The 23,956-nt window shown below is 45.6% G+C and overlaps 1 protein-coding gene across 1 annotated transcript; it reads left to right on the top strand.

Annotated features, from left to right (window-relative positions):
- The first annotated feature begins 898 nt into the window (after nucleotides 1-898).
- FBH1 (F-box DNA helicase 1) lies at nucleotides 899-23,949 on the top strand. The gene is made up of 21 exons (XM_048951124.1): nucleotides 899-1,857; nucleotides 2,362-2,526; nucleotides 3,226-3,758; nucleotides 4,666-4,796; nucleotides 6,356-6,491; nucleotides 6,700-6,890; nucleotides 8,002-8,118; nucleotides 9,609-9,703; nucleotides 10,891-11,059; nucleotides 12,020-12,248; nucleotides 13,187-13,274; nucleotides 13,406-13,492; nucleotides 15,073-15,209; nucleotides 16,282-16,381; nucleotides 16,670-16,791; nucleotides 17,138-17,213; nucleotides 18,574-18,771; nucleotides 19,379-19,504; nucleotides 20,949-21,055; nucleotides 21,764-21,892; nucleotides 22,813-23,949. Coding segments are annotated over exons 1-21 (3,057 nt in total). The 5' UTR covers nucleotides 899-1,856; the 3' UTR covers nucleotides 22,933-23,949.
- Nucleotides 23,950-23,956: the final 7 nt, after the last annotated feature.

The raw sequence follows: 23,956 nt of genomic DNA, 5'->3' as shown, positions 1-23,956 counted from the left end.
CTCCCGTCCTTACCCGGCCCAATCCGGAAGTGCCTCGCTATTGGCCAGCACCGCGATGCTGAGAGCTCTCTGATTGGTCAGCGTGAGGAAGCGGGGTGTGATTGGTCGGAGGAGAGCGGAGGCGGGGCCGAGCGTGCCGGAAATGGAGTGAGTGCACTTCCCCTTAGCAACAAGGCGGGCTGCAGCTGTAGGAGGAGCGGAGCGGAGGGCCTGGTCATGGAGGGGGGTAAGGAGGGGGGGCTGCTGTGACAAATGTTAGAAGGGGGGAGAGTAAGGGAGTTGGTGGTAATTGGCAGAGCGTGGGTAGTGGGAGTTTGGCAATGGGGGGGGGGGGGGGGGGGGGGCTGTTGGTGATAGGTTCTTTAGCAGTGGGGGTGGGGGCTGAGCCACGAAGGGGACCCTCAGCAATGGGTTCTTTTGCAATAGGAGGGCGGTTGGTCCCTAGGTAGTGGGGCAGTCCTTGGAAATAAGGGGGTATCTGGGCGATGGGGGGGTCGTTTAGGAGTAGGGGGAGGGACTTGTTAATGGGCGCCTTGGATATAGGAGGGGGGAGGGCTTGGCAATGGGTCCCATGACTATGGGGGGGGGGGTTCTGTGGTAGTAAAGGGATCCATTGGTAATGGGTTCTTTGGAGGTGGGGAAGGTCCCTTGGCATTAGAGGATGGCCCTTAGTAATAGGGATTGGGCAGAAGAGGGGTCCCTTGACAATGTTGGCAGGGGGAGTTAGCAATTAGGAACTCCCTTGACAGTTTAGGTAAGGGTTGAGTAATAGGCAGTAGATCCTTTTGCCATAGGGGTGACCTTGGTCATTGAAACCCCCTTGGAAATAAGGGTGTCCTTAGGCAATGGGGGGGGGGGGGGGGTATTAGCTGTAGGTAGGAGACTTGGTAATGCATCTCTTGGTAATGGGGGATCCCTTGGCAGGGGGTTTCTTGGCAACAGAAAGGAGTCCTTGGATATAGGAGTGCTGTTGGCAATGGGTCCCATGGCAGTAAGAGGGTTCCTTGGCCAGGGGGTGTCCCTTAGAGTAGGGAGGCCCTTGATGATGGATCCTTTGGCATTGAGAGACAAGGAAGGGGGGCCCTTAATAGTAAGGGGCCCTTAGCAGTGGTGAGGATGCTTGGGAATGGACCCCTTGACAACAGGGGAGCCTTTAGCAATGAGTCTCTTGGCAACTGAGGGGGGGTCCTTGGTCATAGACCCTTCGGTTGTGGGGATGTCCTTGGCAATGGGTTCATTGATAGTGGGGTGAAGGATTGGTAATGAGGCCCTTGACAATAGGGGGGCCCCCATCCCGCATCCTATCTCTCATGAGACCTTTTGCTGTCCCTGGATGAAGCTGGTTCCCCAGCTCTGCCATTCACCACGACCTCATGCCTAAGAGAACTGAGGTACTCCAACAATTGGAGCCATTTAACATTTTCAATATCAAGTGAGAAAGGGCAACTTTTTTTAACGCCCACCTCCTTTGCTCACAGTCTGCCTTGCTTTGCTGTTTCTCTGCCTGCCTGCCCCATTTTGAAGAACAAGGAGCTCCACAGGCCCTCTGAGTGCTGCCCCACAGAGCTGACATGGATGAAAAAGAGGAAACGCTGCAAGCAAAATGAGCTGAGCCTTGGATCCTGCAGCCTGTTACCCTCCTGGCTGCCACTGATATGCCAGAGAAGCATATCTTCTGCAGCACAGAGTAGTGATAAGAGTGTCTTTTACTGGTAATTCTCATACCAGGAGGAAGCCCACCCTCTGGGGTGGCTTCGGTTTCTTTGCGTGTGTCCGACGTCGGTGCGAGTTGCTTTGTTTGTATGACTTCTGCTGACTGCTCTGCTTGAAGAGGAGAGGACTTCCTGCAGATTTCCAGTAAGATTTTCTTAAAAAACAAAAACAAAACACTCTTTGGATGATTTTGTTTGGCTTCCTACCTGTCCTTCTTAGTCACTGCTTTCTGTCTCGGGCATTTGCACTGCAAATTCTCCTAATGACACTTTGCCTTTATGCAGCTGCCTGTATTTGATTCCTCAACGTACACAGAATGTACACAGGTTCTGGTTTTACATTGCCCTGTTTTGTTCTGACTGTCAGGCACCACAGGATGAAGACATCATCCAGATGTTGCATTGCATCAAGGAGTTTTAGCATGGGGGTTGGACTGGGTGGTCTTCAGAAATCCCTTCCAACCCCTGCAGTTCTGTGATTCTGAGTTGTAAAAGCTCCTCCTGGGAGCTATTCACAGAAACTCCTGACCAGAACACTGGGGCTGCATTGTAACACTTCTGAAAAGAAATTTCTGTATCTCCATGCACCAGATGACTGTTTGCTAAGTTTGCCTTTTGCTTTATTTGTTTTTGCATGTTGGCAAAGCAGTGAAGCGATTTAAGAAAATGCACCTTACAGCTGATGACTGTGAAGCTCTCAGGCAGAGCGCTGAAGGTTTATCCTCCCTGACACAGCCACTGAATCAAAGGCGAAGCAGAGGAGATGTCAACAGGGGCCTCCAACCCACTCATAGAACAAGGAGGCAACCAAGAGGTACACAGTTTGCTTCGGAGCCTGAGGGTTTTGGGGGAGTAAAACTACAGTAGAACAAAATGGATTTGGGTCATCTATCCTTGAGCTTGTGCTCTTGGAGGGGAATGAAATGTCAGGCAAGGTGAGTTCAAATGGGACTCGGGCATCAGTAAGACTTAGTAGGATGGCTTTTTTCTTTCCCTTTTCTTAGACAGTGCCTTGTGAATGAGATCTCTTTAAGCTTCACTTTCATGAGCATCCGGGAATTAAATGTGTTAAAATCAGTTTGTGATTTATTTTTTTTTCCAACATTTCCTCTTAGTTAAACATCAGGATGTGTTGCAGACCAGGAGCAGGACGGAGTGGTCCTAGTGCACTCTTGGTGCTGACAAGTTGAATCAATGGGCTTCACAGATCAGAAAAGGGAGAAGCTGGGAGCAGTCTTTTGCCAAGCTTCAGTTTTGTTTATAGTCTCCAGTGCTTTCTAACATTGCAGCCAGGAAACGTTTGGCAGGAAATGACTGTTTATGGTCTTAAAAAGAGTCCCATCTCATTTAGCCTGCAGTTGGGGCAGCCTGATACAGGCTTGGTGATCTTCTCATGGTGCAGTGCTGGAATCAAACCTTGAAGTTACTGCCAGACTCCTTGTTAGCTCAGACAGTAGCAGTGTGCTTTGTGCTGTTCCTCTTGACTTCACTGATACTTTTCCTTTTTCCTTAGCCCAAGGGCAGCAGAAGAACATCATGGATTACTTTAAGATCTCTCAGACACAGCAGGCAGTTGCTGGTAGGACAAAAAACATAAGCATCAAGGAAGAATTGCTGGATCCTTTCTTTGCTGAAGATGATGAAAGTAACATCTCCAATGTGATGGAGACAAGTGGTGACTCCTCCTCATTTCTGGAGGATGAGTGCATGGAAAACTCAAGAAAAAGGCCTCTGTCTTCCACAGCTCCAAGCAGACTTCAGATAGAGAATGATTTGTGGGGTGAGCCTGAGAAGAAGGCAGTGGTGGTTCATCCTGAGCTCAGTCAAATCAAGCAAGAACTTGATGATGAAATAGAGATCGAGCCAGTCCCTGATGCACACTATGGACTCCTGGGGATTCGCAACTGGGAAATACCTCAGGGAAGCATTGAAGATTTGCCTGATGAAGTCTTGAGGATCATCTTTGCTTTCCTACCAGTGACTGATCTGTGTCAAAACCTGAGCCTGGTGTGCCACCGCTGGAGGATTATTGTTAGTGACCCAAGGGTAAGGACTGCTGTGACATCAATTCCAGCCTGGCCTTTCTCTTACTGCCCTGCTCTTTCTCAGTCTTGTGGTTGCTGTATGCCTGTCTTTCTTTGTACCTTTAAATCCCTTGATTATTCCCTAGTCCTTTCTTACTAGATATTTTTGGCATTCGTGACCATAGTGAATACCTCCTCAGATGACAGCTTCAATACCAGGATCACTTTACTTGAGCATTCTTCCCATACATGGAAAGAACATCCTGTAACACTCCACCAAATTTCCTTTCACTCCTTTCCTTGCACTTTGTCTTTTTTTCCCCCCAGCTGTGATCATGCAGGAAATCCAGGTGCTGGACTGGGCCTTATCCTTTTACAGCCAGTGTGCATCACTGTGTGCACGTCTGCCTGCATGTGGTGTCTGCTGTAGGTCAGTTTTAAGAGAAGGACCTTCAATTCTGTTTTTACAGAGCTTCATTCACCTATGGTCAAGGCCCTCGCATTGCAAACAGTTGTAAACCTGGTGTTGATCAACTTTTGCCCAGTCTAAGGAGCAAGATGTGGGAGGGCAGGGCTTCATAAGCACACAGATTTAAAGCACTCGGATCCCTCTCTGAGCAGATCTGTACAATAGAGCTGAAAACATACTCATTCCTTTAACACTTGGACACTTGAAGCCACACCAATGTCTCCCTGTTCCCATCACTCTAGAAAAAACAGCCTTTTGTTGGCAGGCTATGAGGAACAAGTCTTTCTCTCTTCCCTTTTTTTTTCTCTGTCTCGTGCTAGATACCTGTTTCCATCAAGCTCCAGGGACTGTTTGAACTCCATGTCTTCTTTGGAAGTCATGTTGATTAGCTTATTGCCAGTAGAAGCCTATTGTCCTGCCCTTTGAGATGAAAGCTGGTGGTGTATGTTTCACATTCCAGTTCATCCCATGGAAAAAGCTGTACCATCAGTACTTGGTGAAGGAAGACATGGCTCTGCGCAGGGTTGAACAGATCTTGCAGGATTTTGCCATAACAGATCAGCGTGAAGAATGTATTTTGGGTCTCATCAGGTGAGTCTGCTTCAGCATTTTGTAGCTGTATATCCTCAGGCCTGCATTGCTTTGGGTCTTCTCCCATTTTATCCTGGTGAACTGCCAGGAGATAAATGGTGCTGCTTCATGCAGGGTGACCACGCTGGAATGAGTGAGACTCTAATTATAATCATCCCTTTCAGCATCCTTTCCACTTACATTTTGTGATCTGTCATTTCATCACTGCTTTTCCATCTCCTGATCAGCCAAAGTCTCAACGAGGCTCAGCATATCCTTGCTTTAGCTAAAATGCAAGTATTTCATGGAGACTGTGAGATTTGTGCTCCTTTTCTTGGTCCCTGCCATCTACTGAGAGTTGTGTTTTTTTTTCTTGGAGCACTACAGACTGTCTGCCAGGGCTCAGCAGTAAGCCCAACTTGAGTCCTTGATACAAACAAGTGTTCTGTTCAGATATCTGTAGACTAGAGAACAATTTTGTATGGCAGTTAAACGGTACAAGAAGAGTCAAATTGGATTAAGAGCAGCGTGAATCTGTCTTCTGGAAGGAGAGTTTGAGACAGTGAGAAGGAACTTGCAGACTAACAGCTGGCTGCAGTGAGGTATTGACATACACATCCATGTAACAGAACTGTTAAGTGCTTGGCAACATGGCTTTAGGCACAAAAACAGGCTGGAAATACAAGTTTCTTAGCTGTAGGTGTCTCTGTTCGTTGCAGGGGAGTTGGAAGGGACCTTTAAAGGTCACCTAGTCCAACTCAACCAGTTGTATGATTCTATGATTCATTCAAATCCTGCGTCATTTGATGCCCAGGGGTATCCAAAGTGATAGCAGTAATTCCTCAGGACCTATAGCTTATCATCTTGGTCTGTGAGACAGCACAAGATGCTAAATGGCACTCAGCAGCTTTGTTTAGGGAGTTGGGCTTAACCCTGGCATTGAAGGAAAGTGAAAATGAAGCTCCTGGACTGCAGACTTTGGACTCTTCAAAGATCTGCTTGAAAGAGCCCATAAGATAAGGCCCTAGAAGGAGGAAGGTCCCAGGAAAGCTGGTTAATGTTCAAGGACAACCTCCTCCAAGCTCCATAGTGGTCCATTCCAATGGATAGGAAGACATGCACAAATGCCAGGAAGCATGCATGGATTAACAAGTAGCTCCTGGCCACATACAAACATAAGAAGAAGAAATGCACAGAACATGGAAGCAGGGCTGAGTAGCATGGGAGGAACAGAGAGATGTTATCCAAGCTTCCAGAGTGAGATTAGGAAAGCCAAAGCCCAGCTGTAGTTGAAGCTGGTCAGAGATGTCAAAGACAACAAGGATTTCTGTATGTTGGTGGCAGAATAAAGAGTGGGGAAAACACAAGCTCACTGCTGAATGAGATGGGGAAGTGGTGATGGGGAGCTTGATGATCCTTGAGGTCCCTTCCAACCCAAGCCATTCTATGATTTTCAGGCATGATGAACAAGAAAGTCATCAGGAGTAGTCTGCATGGATTCACCAAGGGACGTGGGTGCTTCTTGATGTGCTTACTTGATAGGACTTATTTACAAATGCTTCTGTTCCCCTTCCATGCAGGTGTGTCTCTGCCATTCCCACCAGCAGGCACGTAGATCCCAGGGCAGTCCTCCACTGTTTGAAGTGTCACCACCTCTTCTCAAGGGCTGAAGTCTGCATCACAAACAAACTGCCAGACTTACAAAGCAAGGCAGGGGTAGGTTCAATGGTCATTCCTCTCCTTCACCCCACGGTTGTTGGTGCTTTAAGGTTAGATCTGCCCTCCCACATCTAGTTTTCCTTTGGAAGCTTTACCCTGCACTGTTTGGGGGGATGGAGTAGAATTTAGCTGTTGTGGCATTAGGGTTGTTTCACTCTGACTAAAAACTCAAAGCTTTTTGCTCAGTCTTCCTTCTTGTTCCCAGCCTGAGAAAATGTGGGCCATCATCACAGCAATGGTGCTTTTCTCTGATGGTGTCCGTGACATCCAAAAACTGATGGCATGCCTGCAGAGACCCTGCTCTTCCCTCTCCTTTGTGGACGTGACTGAGACACTTTACTGCATTGCCACACTGCTGTATGCCATGAGGGAGAAGAACATCGCCATCACTAACAGGTAATGGACAGAGAAATGCCTCTTTCAAGATGAGGCAATATGTGATGTACAGATCAGTGCTCGTGGGCAGTTCTGTTCTGTTGGCTGGGGCTCTGCAGTTCCCTGGTGCATGCAGTTTCTCAGGAACACTGAGGATGAAGTAAGGATTAAGAACACACGTTCATATAGGAAGACTGGCAAGGAGCTGCACTGGAAAACAAATCAGTAGCCAGAAAAGAGGACAGTTTTGTAAGCTGCTGTCTGCAAGGCTGAACACAGAAGAGTTCATCCTTTTTTTTTTTAAATTCAACCATGGGCCGTATGCTCATGCTACCAACCAGGAAAGTCAAGGTGCTCATTTGGCCTGTCAGTGACAGCTAATTGCTGGCTAAGATAATTAACTTGAGTAAAAGTCTGCTGAAGATGTGGCAGGCAGAGGGTGTCATTCACATGTGGTCAGAGTCACCCTTGTCCCATCTCCTTGGAGCACATGAGCAGAAATAGGAATGACCACCTCTCTTCTGCCACTGTCTCTTCAAACCACACAAGGTTTATGATTTAGCTCAGAGGGATTTAAATAGCCTCCTAGGAACTGTCTTGTATTGATATCTTGACCTATTTGCAGCTCCTAGAGCAGCCAGTGAGTCTGAGAATTCAGTTAATTTTAAGCCATGGAGTTGCTTTGCTCCTCCCTTTGCACTAACAAAGCATTGTGAGGCACTGTCAGGGCTAACACACTTGTGTGACATGACTTTAAGGCAGTTTCTGGAACTGATTCACTTCACCCAACCTAACCCCAGATTCTGTCTCAATCTGCCCCACACTCTGTTACTGGTAGCGGTTTGGGAAAACACAAGGATCCTGTGGACTCTGATCCCAGGTCATGTTTGCATGGCAGGCACAAAATGTGCAAACCCAAAGCAGAAACAGAGCAGAGGCCACAAACAGAGCTGCCCCCATGGTGCCTTTGTGGTCACTTTTCAAGGTATAATGAGCTGCACTTTGAAATACCAATATTGCCCCTACAACTCACAAAGCATTCAAGATGTTGCTGTCTTCCAGGTGGCTGCAGAAGTTTAATCTGTAACTGATGATTCCTTAATGATAGATTCCCTCTTTTCCTTCCTGCCAGGATCCATTACAATATTTTCTACTGCTTGTATCTGATGGAAAATGCTTCTGTGACTGCACCACAGATGGTAGAAGAGGGGACGCCGTCTTCACAATGCAGGCAGGATTTCTGGTCCAGGTAATGACACTACAGGTGATCCAGGCAGTGTGCAGTGAGCCCTGGATGCAGAACAAACATCTCATAGCAAAGCCTGGTTGACAAAACTGCAAGATTCATAAGGATTACCACAGGACCTTATTCTGCTTCTTGCCACCTTCTGCCTGAATTCTTAGGGGAAAGCCTTAAATCTATGAAGATTAAGTTAACTGAATTTAGAAGTCTTTGTTCTGCGTGTTGGCAGAACACAGTGATGGCTACTGAAATACTGCAGAGCCTAAATCACTCCTAAATATACTTCCAAATCAGTGCTCTCCCTGTGGATAAGATGCTTTGGAAGGAGGGGAGAGTGCTGCTTTAATTTTAACAGTCAGTTCCACTAGAAATGCAGGTTGCAGCCATCCAAAGTGAGGGCTGGCATGCTGGTAATTATACTGTAGTGCAAGTGACATGGAGGTTATTCTATGAATACAGCTGCAGGGCATTGATTCAGCTCCTCTTTTCTGAATCCTGTTTGGTGACTGTTACATATTAACTGTTATACATACAGTTGCTGTGAATTGTCACTAGATGGTAGCTTGCTTCCTAGAAAGGAAGGGCATTTAAGGGTAAAATACTTTTGTGGCCTTCAGAGAGCTAGGCTTGATTCCCCTTCTGTTGGACTGAGTCACTTAGCCTCCTTGTCCTCATCCACAGTAATGCTTTCATCCTTCACAGAGGTCTAGAAAAGGTAAATCCAATAAAATCACTCATGATCTGTTGTATGACAGTGATAGAGACCCTAATGGAAACAAAATTGAAGGCAAACAAGTGATGGGTTTAATTGCTTCATGGTTTGCCAGACCTTTTGTTCTATTCCTTCCTTTTCAAGCTTATTTTTTTTTTCTAAGCAGAAATTTGCTTCTTTAATAGAAAATAAATCCTGAAAGCAGCCAGGTGCTGAAATGTCAAGGATATCTGGAGAAGCCTTTATACCTTTCCACATCCTGTGGGGGAGCAGAGCTGGTTCATGCTGTGAGCTGATGACAAATTTCAGACCTTTATGAATAAAACAACTGCACTCCAGCAGGAAGTGCTGAATGCCTTTCTGAACATTAATCACAGCTCTCAGCTTCCACGTGAGGCTGAGATCGTTGATGTCCTGCACTGAGGAATCTGAGAGCAATTTAAGATACATGCAAGAAAACAAAGAAGCAAGAAAACACCTCTAAGATGCTGTTTGCTTTCAATGAGCCTAAGCCAAGAAAGCCTGGCTGAGTGCCCTTGAGAGGATTTTTTCCTATACAACCTTTTGCAAAGTTTACTTTTTGTTTTTCCTCTCTCCAGTCTTATTATTCTCTGGAAGGTACTGCCTTTTTTGCACAATTAGCTTCTCCCAGTGCCAACCTCCTGCTTATGGGATGAGATAAATCATTTGTAGGTTTCCTTCTGCTATTAGATTTATTTATGTGGGAGAATGTTTATTCTCAATTCCTTTTACTTACTTAGGTTTTTTTTCTTTCTTTTTTTAGTAGTTTGTCTGAAGTGAAACTGACCCATGAGCAGCAAAGGATTTTGAATCACAAAATTGAGCGTGGTCAAATAGTGAAAATTATGGCATTTGCAGGTAAGAGCAGCAACACAAACCAAGAGATTTTCTGCTCTCGCTCTCTGTACTGCAAAGGAACATTGTATAAAACCAAGAAAGCATATTTAAGAGGTGAGGGAGAAGTAAATTATCTCCTTTCACCTGCAGAGGATTTTCCTTTATGGAGGCTCAGAGGCAATGGATGCTGTGCTAAGCAGTCTGGTGGTGGTTTCCTGTGTCTCTACGAAATCACTGTGTCCAGATGACAAGAATGGGGATGTTCACAAACTCTTGACAGGTTACATGTAACCACAAACAGGTAGAGTGCAAGAAGAGCCTGACTAACTTGTTACCCTTCTCCAAATGTGTGGATGAGGATCATTGCCAAAGCATTTGTTAAATTAATGTAATGATGCTGCTGCAGAAAAGCTTCAGCTTTCTGCATCTGTGTTGCATGTAGAAGGTCTTGGAAGCCTCAGACTTTTCTCTAGGGCATTCAGCAGAGTATCAGTGTCACATTCACATGCAAAACATGCATGAAATATGCTTTGGTACCGTTCCTTTCATGTTCTGGGCTGCATCACTTATAGGAACTCATGAATCATTCAGAAGAGCAATTCGGATGTTTCATTTGCCAAGCTGCCTCTCAAGGGAACCAGTACCTCCATGTGTGATCTGGCTTCAAGAACATTGGAAAGCCAAAGTGATTATATTTCAGAGCTTTTGGGCTGCAGAGTGTAATTTTTCAAAGCTACTCTGCTCTGTGGCTTCTGATTTCACTCAAGTCAGTGTATAAATCCCCGTTAGCTGCAAATAGTCCTACTGTGTGGTTAGTACAGGATGGTAATCATGGAGCCATAAAATGGCTTGGATTGGAAGGGACCTCAAGGATCGTGAAGCTCGAAGCCACAGGCAGAGCCACCAACCTCCCCATTTCATAGCAGCCCAGGCTGCACAGGGCCCCATCCAACCTGGCCTTGACCACCTCCAGGGATGGATGGGGCATCCACATCCACTCTGGGCAGCTGTTCCAGCACCTCACTACTCTCTCTGTAAAGAACTTCCCCCTGACATCCAACCTCAATCTTCCCTCCATCAACTTAAAACCATTTCCCCTTGTCCTGTTATTATCTACCCTGTACTGTCTACTCTGTAATGCTAACAGAAGGTGTGCAGGTTCATTCATTCTTGACAATAGATAATTTTTGTGTGACTCTGTTCTTCAGGTACAGGAAAGACCTCAACGTTGGTGAAGTACGCAGAGAAGTTTGCTGACCTCAGTTTCCTGTATGTGACATTTAATAAAGCTGTTGCAGAGAGGGGCAGGCTGGTCTTCCCCAGGAATGTTACGTGCAAGACTTTTCACTCTTTAGCATTTGGAAGCGTTGGCAAACAGTGAGTGGGACTTTTTGATTCCCTATGGGAGAAGGGAAGAGGTGGCAGGAAAGGAAGATCTGAACTCAAAAAGGCTAAAATTATAGAGACAGTTGATTTCTTTCATCTGCTTCAAGTCAGACTGATTCATAGAATCATGGAATGACCTGTGTTGAAAAGGACCACAATGATCATCCAGTTTCAACCCCCTGCTTTATGCAGGGTTGCCAACCACCAGACCAGGCTGCCCAGAGCCACATCCAGCCTGGCCTTGAATGCCTCCAGGGATGGGGCATCCACAAACTCATTGGGCAGCCTGTTCCAATGTGTCACCACCCCTCTGAGTGAAAATAAACTGTGATTTACTGTGTCCATAGTCTTTCAGGTTGGGTGGGTCAGTGGCATTAGCACCCATGTGTGCCTGTCAGTCCCTTAGCTGTTTCAAGGTTGTTCATCCTGTTTATGTTTGTAGCCAAGGAGCACTTCACAGGGAGATAGAAAGCCGCTGAGAATTGATTTTCCCTCTTTCTGGCTTAATTTGCTCTCTTTGCACTTCAGTGGCTCTAAACTTTGCTTTCCTTTAGCAGAGGAGGGTTTTTCATAGCCTGAGTTGTACTAATAGTTCAGTTTCCACCATTACCAGCGATTATGTTGGCACATCTACACTGCAGACAGAAGGGAAAATGAGCCATGACACAGAAGAGGAGGGGAATCCTCTTCGTTGTTCTGTAGTTGCAGGGGTAAATGATGGGAATACCTCTCTGCCTTATGATTCTATCTATAAAAATATGTAAACTAAATGAGTCTGTGGCTCCATCAGGAGTATAGTGAGGACAAGTAGGCACAGGTTTTTAAGGTGTTCTGTTACCAGGTCAAAATAGGGTACATTAAACAGCTGTGAGCGTTAGTGTGCATCATGGGCTAGCTTCTGCAGTGAGATTTTGGTGTGTGTTTCAACATCTCTTAATTTTTATGGCACAGATATAAAGAGAAAGGCAAACTGAACTTCTCGAAGCTCTCGGCGTACTCTGTGAGTTTTCTCATCCAGAACCGTGAGGGACAGTCTATCTTCATCAGAGGGAAAACAGTCTCACAGACCCTTGAAAACTTTTTTGCCTCTTCAGATGAAGAGATATGTGAAGAGCACACGCCTATTTGGTTCAAAAACACCCATGGAGAGAGAAAACTTGTCAGCCCAGAAGAAAAGAGAGTGAGTACCTGCGTCGAAAGAAGAGTTGGGCTGCAAGGTTTAGAATCATAGAATGACCTGTGTTGAAAAGGACCACAAGGATCATCCAGTTTCAACCCCCTGCTGTGTGCAGGGTCGCCAACCACCAGCCCAGGCAGCCTGCAGCCACATCCAGCCTGGCCTTGAATGCCTCCAGGGATGGGGCATCCACAGCCTCCTTGGGCAGCCTGATCCAGTGTGTGACCACTCCCTGTGTGAAAAACTTCTTCCTACTATCTAACCTAAATCTCTCCTGTTTTAGTTTAAAACCATTCTCCCTTGCATATTTCTGCTGTAGACTGTGGGCTGTAGTCATCCCATATTTCATTGTTCACAAGCTTTCATGCTTCAGAACTGACTGTCAGAAAATGTTTTTCCTCTGGTGCCAAATCCAAAGGAACTGGAGTCTGATCGCTTGCACAGCTGGTATCTAGAGAGTAGATTGACATCTCTTGCTGCTCATTGCAAATGTCTCTTCCTTACAAGGCAGAATGAAAAAAGATTGGCATGCATTTGTATCAGTGCCTGAGCAGTGGTGTGATATTATGTGTGAACACAAGAAACGTTTCATTTGTCATTTTGATAAGTAAAACCAAACCCAAACATTCTAATCTGGACTACAAACATATGTCAACAACTCTTAAAGGTCTGACATTGCAGACAATGGGCTGGAGTTGTGAAGATAAAGCTTTCTGCTCTGCATTGATCGTTTGTGATCAGGTCCAGCCCAGATGGCAGAATTCCAATCTGCAGTTCAGTTCAGAAGTTTTCTGGAAAGAGGAAAGGAATTTAGAAGGAAATACTGCAAGCTCGTGATTGGCTTTTACCAGCCACTCTACCATTTCCAGTTTTACTGTGCCTGGACTTTTTTTCTGCTCAAAACAACCTCTCCACACCCTTCTGTTTTCTTTTTTTTTTAGATCAACGTGGAAGAAGCAAAAGAGATATGGTACAACATGAAGAAGCTGGATGGAGATGTAGAGAGGAAATACAAGATCACTTGTGATGGTAAGAGCATATAGATGTCAAATAGCCTTCAGGTAGTGAGCAGTCATGCAACTACCAAGCAAATGGTAGGGCTAGAAGCTGTTGTTCTTAAGATATCCAGACAAGCAAATAACCCTCTCTCTTTTCCTCAGGGTATTTGAAACTCTGGCAGCTCAGTAAGCCTCAGCTTTTGGGATATGATGCCATTTTTGTTGATGAAGCACAGGACTGCACGCCAGGTAAGTGGGAAAGCGTCTGCAGCCTTCCTAGGTTAACCTTCCTGTTGGCTTTCTTTGCCAGGGTATATGAGGAGTAGCTCCCTGCTGGAAAGCATGTTGAGTAGGTTCACTAAGGAGATCAAAGTGGACTGAATTGTGTGCTGAAGAACACAGGAAGAGGGGCAGAAGATGGCTTTGTCTTTTCAGCAGCTGTTAAATCAGCTCAAGGGCTTCATCAGACCATCTCCCACTTGTATTCTTTGGAGACCTGAACCTGGAGGTTTTAGCTTTGCCTAGGAGTGAATAATGAATGCGTGGAGAGCTTAAGGATGAGAATTAAGCAACAGGCTAATATGGGTGCTGCTGTTGTGGGTGTATACTACAGGCTACACGATGAGGAGGTGGAAGTTGGTGAGGCCTTCTGCAGACAGCTGGAAGTAGCTTCATGATCCCAGGCACTGGTTCTTCTGGGGGGCTCCAATCGTCCTGGTATTTGTTGGATGAGCAAAACTGGCAGGAACGCACAGTCCAGGAGGTTCCAGCAATGCATGGAAGACAGCGTTCTAATGCAAGTGGTGGAGGAGCCAACAAGAAGATGTGCTGCTGGAACTTGTTCTTACCAACTGGGAAGAGCTGACTGGAGATGAGAAGGCTGGGGGCAGCCTTAAATGCAGCAACTATGAGATAGTGGAGTTCAGGTTCTTAGATGGAAGAAACAAGTAAGTAGGATTACAACCCTTGACTTCAGAAGAGCCAACTTTGACCTCTTCAAGGATCTGCTTGGAGGTATCCCATGGGCTACAGAACTGGAAGTTAAGGGGACACAAAAGTGTTGGCTGACATTCAGGCGCCACTTTTTCCAAGCTCAAGACCAGTTCATCCCTAAGAGTAAAAAACAGGGGAAAGGTGTCAGGAGAAATGCCTGGATGTGCAAGGAGATCATGGAAGAACTCAGCTGAAGAAGAAAGTCTACAGGATATGGAAAATCGGTCTGGCCACTTGTGAGCAATACAGGAACACTGTCAGACCATGCAGGAATGTAGCAAGGAAGGCTGAGACCCACTTGGAATTAAATCTTTGTGATGGAACAGCTTATTCTGGATGTCATCTCCAGGCAAGTGGAAGAGAAGGTTATCAGGAGTAGTCAACATGGATTCACCAAGGGGAAATCAATGTTAGTTAACCTGGCAGTGTAGAGAACCTGCTGTCGCAGGACTGGACTGTTTCCAGAGGTCCCTTCCAATCCCTATGATTCTATGAACTGAAGTGCTTCACTGTAGTGTGTGCCCTAAGTCAACATCCAGGTCAACGAGGCTGGGTGGTGGATTTGTGCTGGATTCAACACGTGGGATTCAGATAATGTGCAGTCCCAGTCCAGGAAAAAACTCTCAGACTAAAATAGTGGGAGGTTGCTTATAGAGTTCTCAGTGAGCTGCACTCTTCTCATTGCTCTTCCACAACTTGCTTTCTTCTGTAGCTGTGTTAACCCTTTCTTAAGTACCATAAGTTGTCAGGATAGACATCTACAGGCACAAAATAACACAAATTTCACTCTGACTTTGTTAGCAGGCCCTCTTCTAATGCTCTTGTTTTTTCTGCAGCCATTGTGGATATTGTGCTGTCACAGACATGTGGTGTCGTCCTCGTAGGAGACCCCCATCAGCAGATTTATTCCTTCCGAGGTGCTGTCAATACCCTCTATACTGTGCCTCATACCCATATCTACTACTTGACCCAGGTAAGAGCCTACGTTCATGGAATCATTAACAACCCATCACTACTGTGCTCACTAAGCCATGACGAGGGTCTGCTTTGGGTGGATCACAAATAGGGTGGAAAATGCCCTTCAGAAGGTGTCTAGCAGGCCTCTCAAGTTCATGGTCATGGAGTATTTGCCTTGCCTGGATTAGTGGTGTGATCTTCAAACTCCACACCCATCGTGCCTCTTACTGGAGTGATCTTGTGGCTTGAAAAATTGGCAGTGGAGTGTAGATCTTAATGAATGGCCCATTTTGAGGACATCTTCTCTTTTTGTTTGAGTTCTTAGCTCCTATTGAGTGTGCAGGGGTAGATACCCTCCTTGCTTGTACTACCAGCACTATTTGTCCATGATATCTCCTGCCCTGTTCACCTACCAAGGGCTTGAGTTTCATAAGCAGCATCAGCCAATCTGAGTTTACCCCCAAAGAGATCTCCCTCTTTCTTTCTGTACACATGATGTTTGCATTTCCAGGCTGGGTTATCTAATCTGTTGTTGTTCTAACAGTAAGCTCTCCCTGTTTCATTTTTTGGCCTCTTTAGCCATGTGGCTACATAGTTTTCACAGCTAATGTAAAGGAGGCACCTTTAAGACTCTTTGCAGAATAAATCAGCTTAAACCAACAAGACAGGTTCTACTGCAGCCAGCTCCTAAGCCAGAACTGCCATAAAAAAGCCTGTCCATGCAAGCTGCCTTTTCTTTCTTGCACCTTGCCAAGGGGCAGCAAGCAGGGAGAGTTACACAGGAGCAGAGGCTCTTGTCCCTGCCCACAGGACAGCTATGACATATCCCTATTGGGAAAGACTCTTATTGAAGTAGAGAGGCTGAAAACCATCTTTTGCCCCTATATGATAGTCTTATCTCACAGCACAGTTCCTATTACCTTAGCTGGAAGAGTGATTTCTTGGAATAATTTGAGGGGATTTGGGTGCTTTTTCTAAGAGAAATGTTGTCCAGAAGTTTGGTGAGAGCTGTATGCTCCATGTATAGTAATGCTGTTGTAGGTTATTACAACATCTTTTCATGCTATTTCCTTTACTTTTCCATATAGAGTTTCAGATTTGGTCCTGAAATAGCTTATGTTGGAGCAACCATTCTGGATGTCTGCAAGGGCATCAGGAATAGGACATTAGTGGGTGGAAACCAAGAGGGTAAGTTGTATCCTTGCACCACACAGTTCTGTTCAGTGCCCAGGAGTAGCAGACCTGCATCCCTGGAGGCATTCAAGGCCAGGCTGCATGTGGCTCTGGGCAGCCTGGTCTGGTGGTTGGCAACCCTGCACACAACAGGGGTGTTGAAACTGGATGATCATTGTGGTCCTTTTCAACCCAGACCGTTCTATGATTCTGTGATAATAAACAAAGCATCTCTGGATTAATCCTGATTTATGAGGATCTTTGTTTTTCAGATACCCACTAACTGGCAGTGTCTTTGTGCAGGTGATATCAGAGGCAACATGGAAGGGAAGATAACAATGCTGTCACGAAGCAATTTCACTGTGTTTGAGGACGCTGCAAAGCTTGCTGGACGAGAGAGGCAGATTAAAATACACATCATTGGGGTAAGGGAAAATTGCCAACACATCGTGCACATTCCCAAGCCTGTCAGCACTTGTAGCAACAGCAACACCTTGAAATAGCTGTGGTTGATCTTCTGAGTGTAAGCAGCTCCTGTGTGTGCATGTCTGCAGAAATTCATGTGTGAACTGCAGGGACATTTGAGTGCTGCACATTTCAGAAGCCTCAGAAGAGTCGTTCATCTTCATGCTCCGAAACACAGGGAGCTGTGATTTAATTTGAGATGTTCTTCTGCACCTAGAGATGCAAAATAAACTCTGGGCAGCACCTTTACTTGTATATATTAAGCCAAATAGTTGTGGTTTTTTGGTTTTTTTTTTTTCATTGTAGGGACTTGTGCGTTTTGGCCTGAGCAAAATTTATGATATTTGGAAGCTCAGTCAACCTGCAGACGAACGGGCGAAAGGTGAGTACATAGAATCCCAGACAGTGTATCCTCACCCTTCTGTCTGTCAGCTTCCCTGCAGCAGCACTGGTGTTTCTCTATTTGCTGGGGTGATGGAAGGCTTCTAGGTGTTTTATTTTATATTTCCTCATGCAGTGGTCTGTGGCAAACTGACTTCCTACAGAAACTGTGGGGTCTGTTAGGGAGCCCTCCACAGCAATGCCTTCTGCAATGCCTTGTCTTGACTCCAAGAGACCAATGAACTGATATAAGCAAGTACTTTAGGATGTTTTCCCTTTGATTTGATTCTGTTTTTCAGTCCTATTTTGGGATTCATAGAACGGTGGAATATCCTAAGTTGGAAAGGACCCATAAGGATCATTGAGCCCATTCATTTTTGTTGTTGTTGGGTTTTGCTGTTGTTGTTTTAAATTCTCATTTGTTGTATCCTCTATCACAATTCTTTGTTGGCATCATGTAGGAAATGAGTCATTTCTTTAAAATCTGCAGAATTTCACATGCATTGTTGGCAGAAATTCATGTGCAGAATTGGCAGAAATTTGTATGCATTGTTATATAGCATAGAGAAGCAAACGATTACTGCTGCAAATGATTGTAGGCATGTTATTACTGATCATTGGAACATGAGTTACTGGGAAAACTCCTTGCTGTGTGGGTACAAGGAGGGAATAATGCAGGTTGGAAGGTTGCTCCTTCCTCAAATCCTTCAGCTTCTGTAATCTTTACTGGCCCTTTCAACCCAACCTCTTCTATGATCCTATGGTCTTCTAACCCAACCTCTTCTATGGTTCTGTGGTCCTTAAGGTCTCTTCCAACCTAAGCCACTCTAGAATTCTGTGATCTTTAAGATCCCTTCTAACCCATTCTATGGTCTTTATGGTTGGATATTAGGAGAAACTTTCTCTCAAAGGGTGGTCAGGCACTGCAATGGCTGCCCAGGGAGGTGGTGGAGTCGCCGTCCCTGGTAGTGTTCAAGAGGCGCCTGGATGGAGGAGCTATGAGAGATGGTTTAGTAGCTTGTGGCACTGATAGGAATGGGAGGGTGGTTGGACTGGATGATCTTGCAGGTCGTTTCCAACCTTGTGATTCTGTGTGATTCTGTGATGGTCCCTTCCAACCCAACCTCTGCTACGATTCTGTGATCATTGAGGTCCCTTCCAACTGAAGCCATTGTATGATCACAGCAGTGACAGAGCAAGGAGTGTATCCCAAGCCCTTGCATCCCACAGCAGCAGTCCATGCACTGCTGCACACTCACCTTCTCTAATATTTACTCTGAGATTTGATGAGAAATAATAAAAAACAAACCACCCCAAAATGTGCCTGTTAAATAGACACGTATCTGTTACTTTTCCTTCAGCAAACCTTGTGATAAACGACTCCTTTATCAAGAGATGGGAAGAAAACGAGGGCTTCATTGGTTTGAAGAATTATGCAACGCGTGTTGATGACAAAGAGCTGGAAATGAAGATTAGGATAGTGGAGAAGTTCAAAGAGCAGATCCCTGAGTTGGTGCGGAAGATCGAGAGCAGCCACGTGTTGCAAGAAGCTATGGCAGGTGAAGCCAAGCTGTGTCACAAAGAAACAAGTTCAGGGCTTTTCTCAGCACAGCTTCAGTGCTGAATCCACCTTGTTCTGCAAAAAGGTTGGAGGAAGTTGGTCTTTTTTGGGAGAAAGAAAGTAAGACAGGAAGGTGTATCTGAGTGTCCAGGTGTTCAGGACGATGAGCCTGCCATCAAAGGGCTGCTTAATGTGGCTTTGCTAGTGGCAAATAAAGCTCTGGGTGCAATACAGATGGAAAGCTCTAGGACTTTGTTCTGCTTTTTTGTGCTTGCTGTTGCATTTGCCCTTCAGCTTTCTGGATTTTTGAGATGGGCAACAAAGCAATGATAATTCACCAAACGAAGTGTGTTCCTGGTTGGGAGTTGAGGCTGGGGCTCAGGCTGCTGATAGCCAGACATCACCCTTGGCTGGGAAGTTGCCTGTAGTGATCTACAATCCTATTAGCAGTGCTGTGCTCCCAGTTTGTGTTTGGGGAGAGGTGAAATGCATGTGGAATCATTGTGAAATTAAAAATATAAATCATTGCAGCAAAATGGTTAATTTTTCCTTTTTCCTTTTTTTTTTTTTTTTTTTAATTTTTTTATTATGTGCTCTGGTTGCAGATTACCTAATAGGCACCGTCCACCAAGCCAAAGGCCTGGAGTTTGACACAGTGCTGGTTGCAGATGACTTTGTGGATGTACCATGTCCCAGAGACAATAACCAGGGAAGACCCCAATTCATTATTGGTAAGGGAATACCTGTGTGTGGCACCCATCCTGACCTGAAAATGGAGAAACAAAGCATGATGCTGGTGCTTATCTTGCAAGGTTGTGCTGTTCTAGAAATCATTTGATCTTGTAGTTCTCTGGCAACACAGAGAGGCCATGCTTGGGAAAGGCACTGCTGTGAGCCATGTAGCACCTTCCTGGTCTTGCTGTGCTGTTCTAACAAGTCACAGAATCACCTTGTTCTCTGACAGTAGGAGAACACCAAGCTTAAGCCTGACACCAACTTATCCCCACCATGCCCACTAACCAATGTTCCTCAGTGCTGAATCTCCACATTTCTTGAACCTCCAGGGACAGTGACTCCACCACCTCCTTGGGCAGCCTATTCCAATGCATTACCACTGTGCTGCAGGACTTCTAATCTCCAAGATATCCATTGTCACCCCATGAAGCCAATGGCATTTGAAATTAAACATCAGTCTGTATCAGTGGAAAATCATGCAGGAAAGCCTTCCCCTGACCCTGCCCACAACTTTCTTCCAGGATAATGAATGACAACATAGCCAGTTAGAAGCTGTTTGTCAAAACTGTCCCCAAGGAGCTGGCCCATCAAGGACAATGTATTCATCAGTAGCTTCATGCAGGTCATGCTAAGCTCAAGGTCAACCAGATGTGGTTGGGAGCCCATCTTCTTCTCCCACGGTTGCACCCTTTATGCAGAAGCAAATGGATTAGGATATGCTGGGACCTTTGGTGACAAGAGAAGTGAAAGCCACTTGTGTAAGCCACAGTCCCTGAGTCAAGACTGCCATTCATTCACCATTTCTGCCTCTAACTCGTTGTCTGGCCCTGAGAATGTCATTGAATCTTTCTCTGCCTCAGGATCTGCATAAAAAATAATGATGTTGTACTGGAAAAGACCTGTCAAACGTCATTCTAACGTGCCTCTTTCAAATCCTTCATTAGAAGAAAAAATTCTATAGGGGGCAGAGTTTCTGAATCAGTTATTAAGCCTTTCCCAGTGTCTCAGTGCACTGGACTAAATCTCAACCCACACGATGCCACATTTTGATCAGAATTTGAGAACAGAAGTTATTTAGAAAAGTATTCTTATTTATTCCAGTGGCATCTTCAAGCTCTGGTGATGAGTTAATCTAATTAGTTATTTTGCTATTTGCAAAGAGCCAGATAATACATCACACTTTCCAGCTAAAAAACTTTCGTTTCGCATCTTCTCTCCTTCTTAATCAACTTCTCAGTCATTCCTTAGTTTTTTATCCAGAAACCCAAAACATGTTTACAGTTTTTCAAGCTTTCCAGTCAGCAGGAAAACAGAGGGCTTGTTGGCAGCTCTGTTTGCAAGGGCAAGCTTCCTAAAAAAGCTCCTGGTGTCATTTCAGGTACGCCAGCTGAAGTTACAGCATGACAGAGCTGTGCATTTATGATCTTTCCTTCTATCTAGGCATGCATCCTGAGGATGAGTGGAACCTGCTTTATGTTGCAGTGACACGTGCAAAGAAATGCTTGTTAATGTCACAGTCCCTGGAGCACCTTTTGGCATTGGCAGGGGTAAGTGAAATTCTTCCAAAGTGTGTGAAACCTGGAGCAGGGCAACGTGGGGTTCTGATAGCTGCACTTTGTGGCACGTTGCTCCAAAGCAAACCCATCAGTTTGGCTGAGCAGCACTGCCTGATGTGGAACAGAGCAGGCATCTCATCCATCCTCCCTGCAGAGAACAGGGACTCCTCAATCAGGTTGCTCAGAGCCTGCTCCAACTTGACCTTGAGTGTCTGCAAGGACATTTGGAGGGTCTTTTTGTGATGGAGGAACTTAAAATAGGATTATAGTGAGATCACCTTGAGATTTGTGCTGAGGATGGACTGCGACCTCCTCAATAGCTGAGAACACTGTGCACAATTCCCACTGCTCTGCACTGTGCTTTCAGTAGCAAGACAAACAGTTCCAGTGGTGCAGTGTTTTTCCCCAATCCTTTTTGGATGTTGCCTTCATAGCCTCCCTCCTTATCTCAGAGCAAGGTTCCCTTTTCTGTTGCAGTGCCCTTACTTTGCTTCCTTCCTTGCCAGCTGCCACTGAGTTCTGCTTGGTCACTAGGCACTTTTTGGCAGTATTTTTATAAGCACGCCCTGTTGCAAGTCATTTCCCAGGGCACTCAAAAAAAAAAACCCAACAAAATTAACTCCAAAAAATCAACTGTTCCCATATCTCAGCTCCCTGTGAGTGTTATTTTATTGTTGTTCTGCTTTTCTTGTCTTTTAGGAGCACTTCCTTCGAGTGGAGCTGATGGGTGAGGCTGTGAAGACCGGGGTTGCTTGTTCTGCACAACAGTGTACGCAGACCTTGCAATCTGGCACCAGGCTGGTTGTGAAGAAGCTGCCTCTGATTCATGTATGTCCCCTCCAAACACTGCTTCTTTTTCTTGAGCAAGCAAGCCACGAAGACCTATAAGATCATGGTTTTCAATCACGAGACTTCACAGGGTGCTCTTGCCATGGGATGGCTGGCATCATTCTGAGCTATCTCAGGGGAAGGGACAACTTCAGTGCTAAGTTTCTGTGGAAGTGAGCAAGGAGTGTCCTGTGGCTCAGCCCTTAATTTCTGACCTCTTGAATACGTGATTTTGGGATAGTGGTGCAGTTCCTACAGAGTCACTCTGGTCTTGACCTCTCTCATGAGTCTGTGGTCTCAAGTGGAGGCGTTTTGGGGCTTTTTCTTGTGTCGTACCCCAGTTTGTCTTGGGGCATCTGCCTCACTCTGCAGAGGCCATCAAACATCCGCCTAGAGATGAACAGAGCATGCTTTGTCCCTGCCAGGAGCTGTGTGTGAACTAGCAAGAGGCTGACAATCTGATTTTTGGGTCCAGTTTTGGCTTGAGTTCCACCTTATGGCTTTGGGGTTGATCTTCACCCAGAAAGTGCAGTCACGTAGCACATGGTAAATCCAGTGGGTCTCCATGTCTGGGACAGGAGGTAAGAGATGGCTCTGATCCATCAGCAGGGAATATAGGCAGTGATAAGAGCAGGATTCACCCCCTATCATTGCAAAGAGCCATGCACATGTATGAGAGGAAATATCAACTGCCTGGCCATGCATCCTCTTCCTCCCCAGAGAAAACCTGCGTGGAGACATTTGCTTGCAGCTATTAAGCAAACTGTCCCACAGTGGATTTCTTTGCATGGGAGGTGGTAGGAGATACTTTGGGCACATCATTGCACTCTTATCTGACCCAGTAGGTTGAGCCCAGGGCTGGGAGCAGGAGGCTGCGTTCCTCCAGCCTCACTTTTTTCTCAAATCTTTTTCCCCCACAGAGCAACGGCAGCAGGAATATGGGTGGCTACCTTTGCTATTCCTGTGTGCAGAAGCGTTTTGGCACTATGACACCCCTGGCCTTCCTCCCAGCACTTTATGAAGAGCCCATCGTGCTCTAACGAAGCCTTGCAAGTCCCAGAGCCATTGCCTCATCCCAGAGCTGTACTGAGTGCAGGATGACAACTGCTGTCACATCCATGCTCCAAAATCAGGTTGGATTCTTGGGACCAGCTCAAGAGGAACCATCCAGGTTGTCTATATGGAGTGGTGAGACCTTTTCTCAAGCCCTGCAGGAGCTGGTCAGCATGAGCTGCATCACTGCACAGAAGAATATGCACAGCACAGTCTATTGGACAGGACAGCTTTTTTATTTTATTTTATTTTATTTGAGCACTACTCATCCATCCTCTCCATCTCCAGGAAAATACTTTCAGTGACAAAGCTGCTGGGGTTTCCCTGCCTTTTCTACCACTTTGTGCCTCAGGGAAATCCTCATCCAACAAAAGAGGAGCTTGATGCTGGGAAGTACCCAGAAAAACTTGTTGTTCCTAGAAAATGAACTTTTTCCCAGAGCCTGTTTCAACTGGGACATTTTCACTGTCAGTTCTGGATCGCTGGGGAAGAAGGAAGTCATAATCTCTCCCAGCTGAATTTAAGTCATTTGCCTTACTTGCAGCCAAGAAGTTTCTTCGGGCTCAATTTCTCTTTGTAGCAAAGCACTGAGGGAAGAGAGGCAGCATTTGAAGAACTGCTTCAATTTAATTCCAGTCTAACACAGCTGATCAGAAAGAAGCCAGAGAACATTTTTAATACAGAGATAAAGTTTGTGGCAAAAAAAAACCAACTGCTTTAATGATTTGTTTTTTCCTCACCCATTAAGAAGTCTTCCTGGGTTATATTTATTTTTCAGCCATCACAATAGCAATGGTACCAGCAGAATGGTGACCCTGTCAATCAGAGGGTGGCTTATGCTGCCTGCCTGAAGATAACACCTTGGCTTGTTGTCCCGGAGGCCACATCATACACAGATCAAAACTGAAACCAGTTTAGGTAGAGGCGTGATCTTGGCGTTCAGCCTGGAGCCATGAGCAATGTTTGTTGAAGGCTCCCACATCCTGTTGACTTCCACTGTTATTTGTGGAA

The sequence above is a fragment of the Lagopus muta genome, chromosome 1 (genome assembly GCF_023343835.1).
Source record: "Lagopus muta isolate bLagMut1 chromosome 1, bLagMut1 primary, whole genome shotgun sequence".
In the NCBI taxonomy this organism is placed as follows: Eukaryota; Metazoa; Chordata; class Aves; order Galliformes; family Phasianidae; genus Lagopus; species Lagopus muta.
Note: the sequence above shows the minus strand (reverse complement) of the source record. Positions and strands in the feature narration are given on the sequence as shown.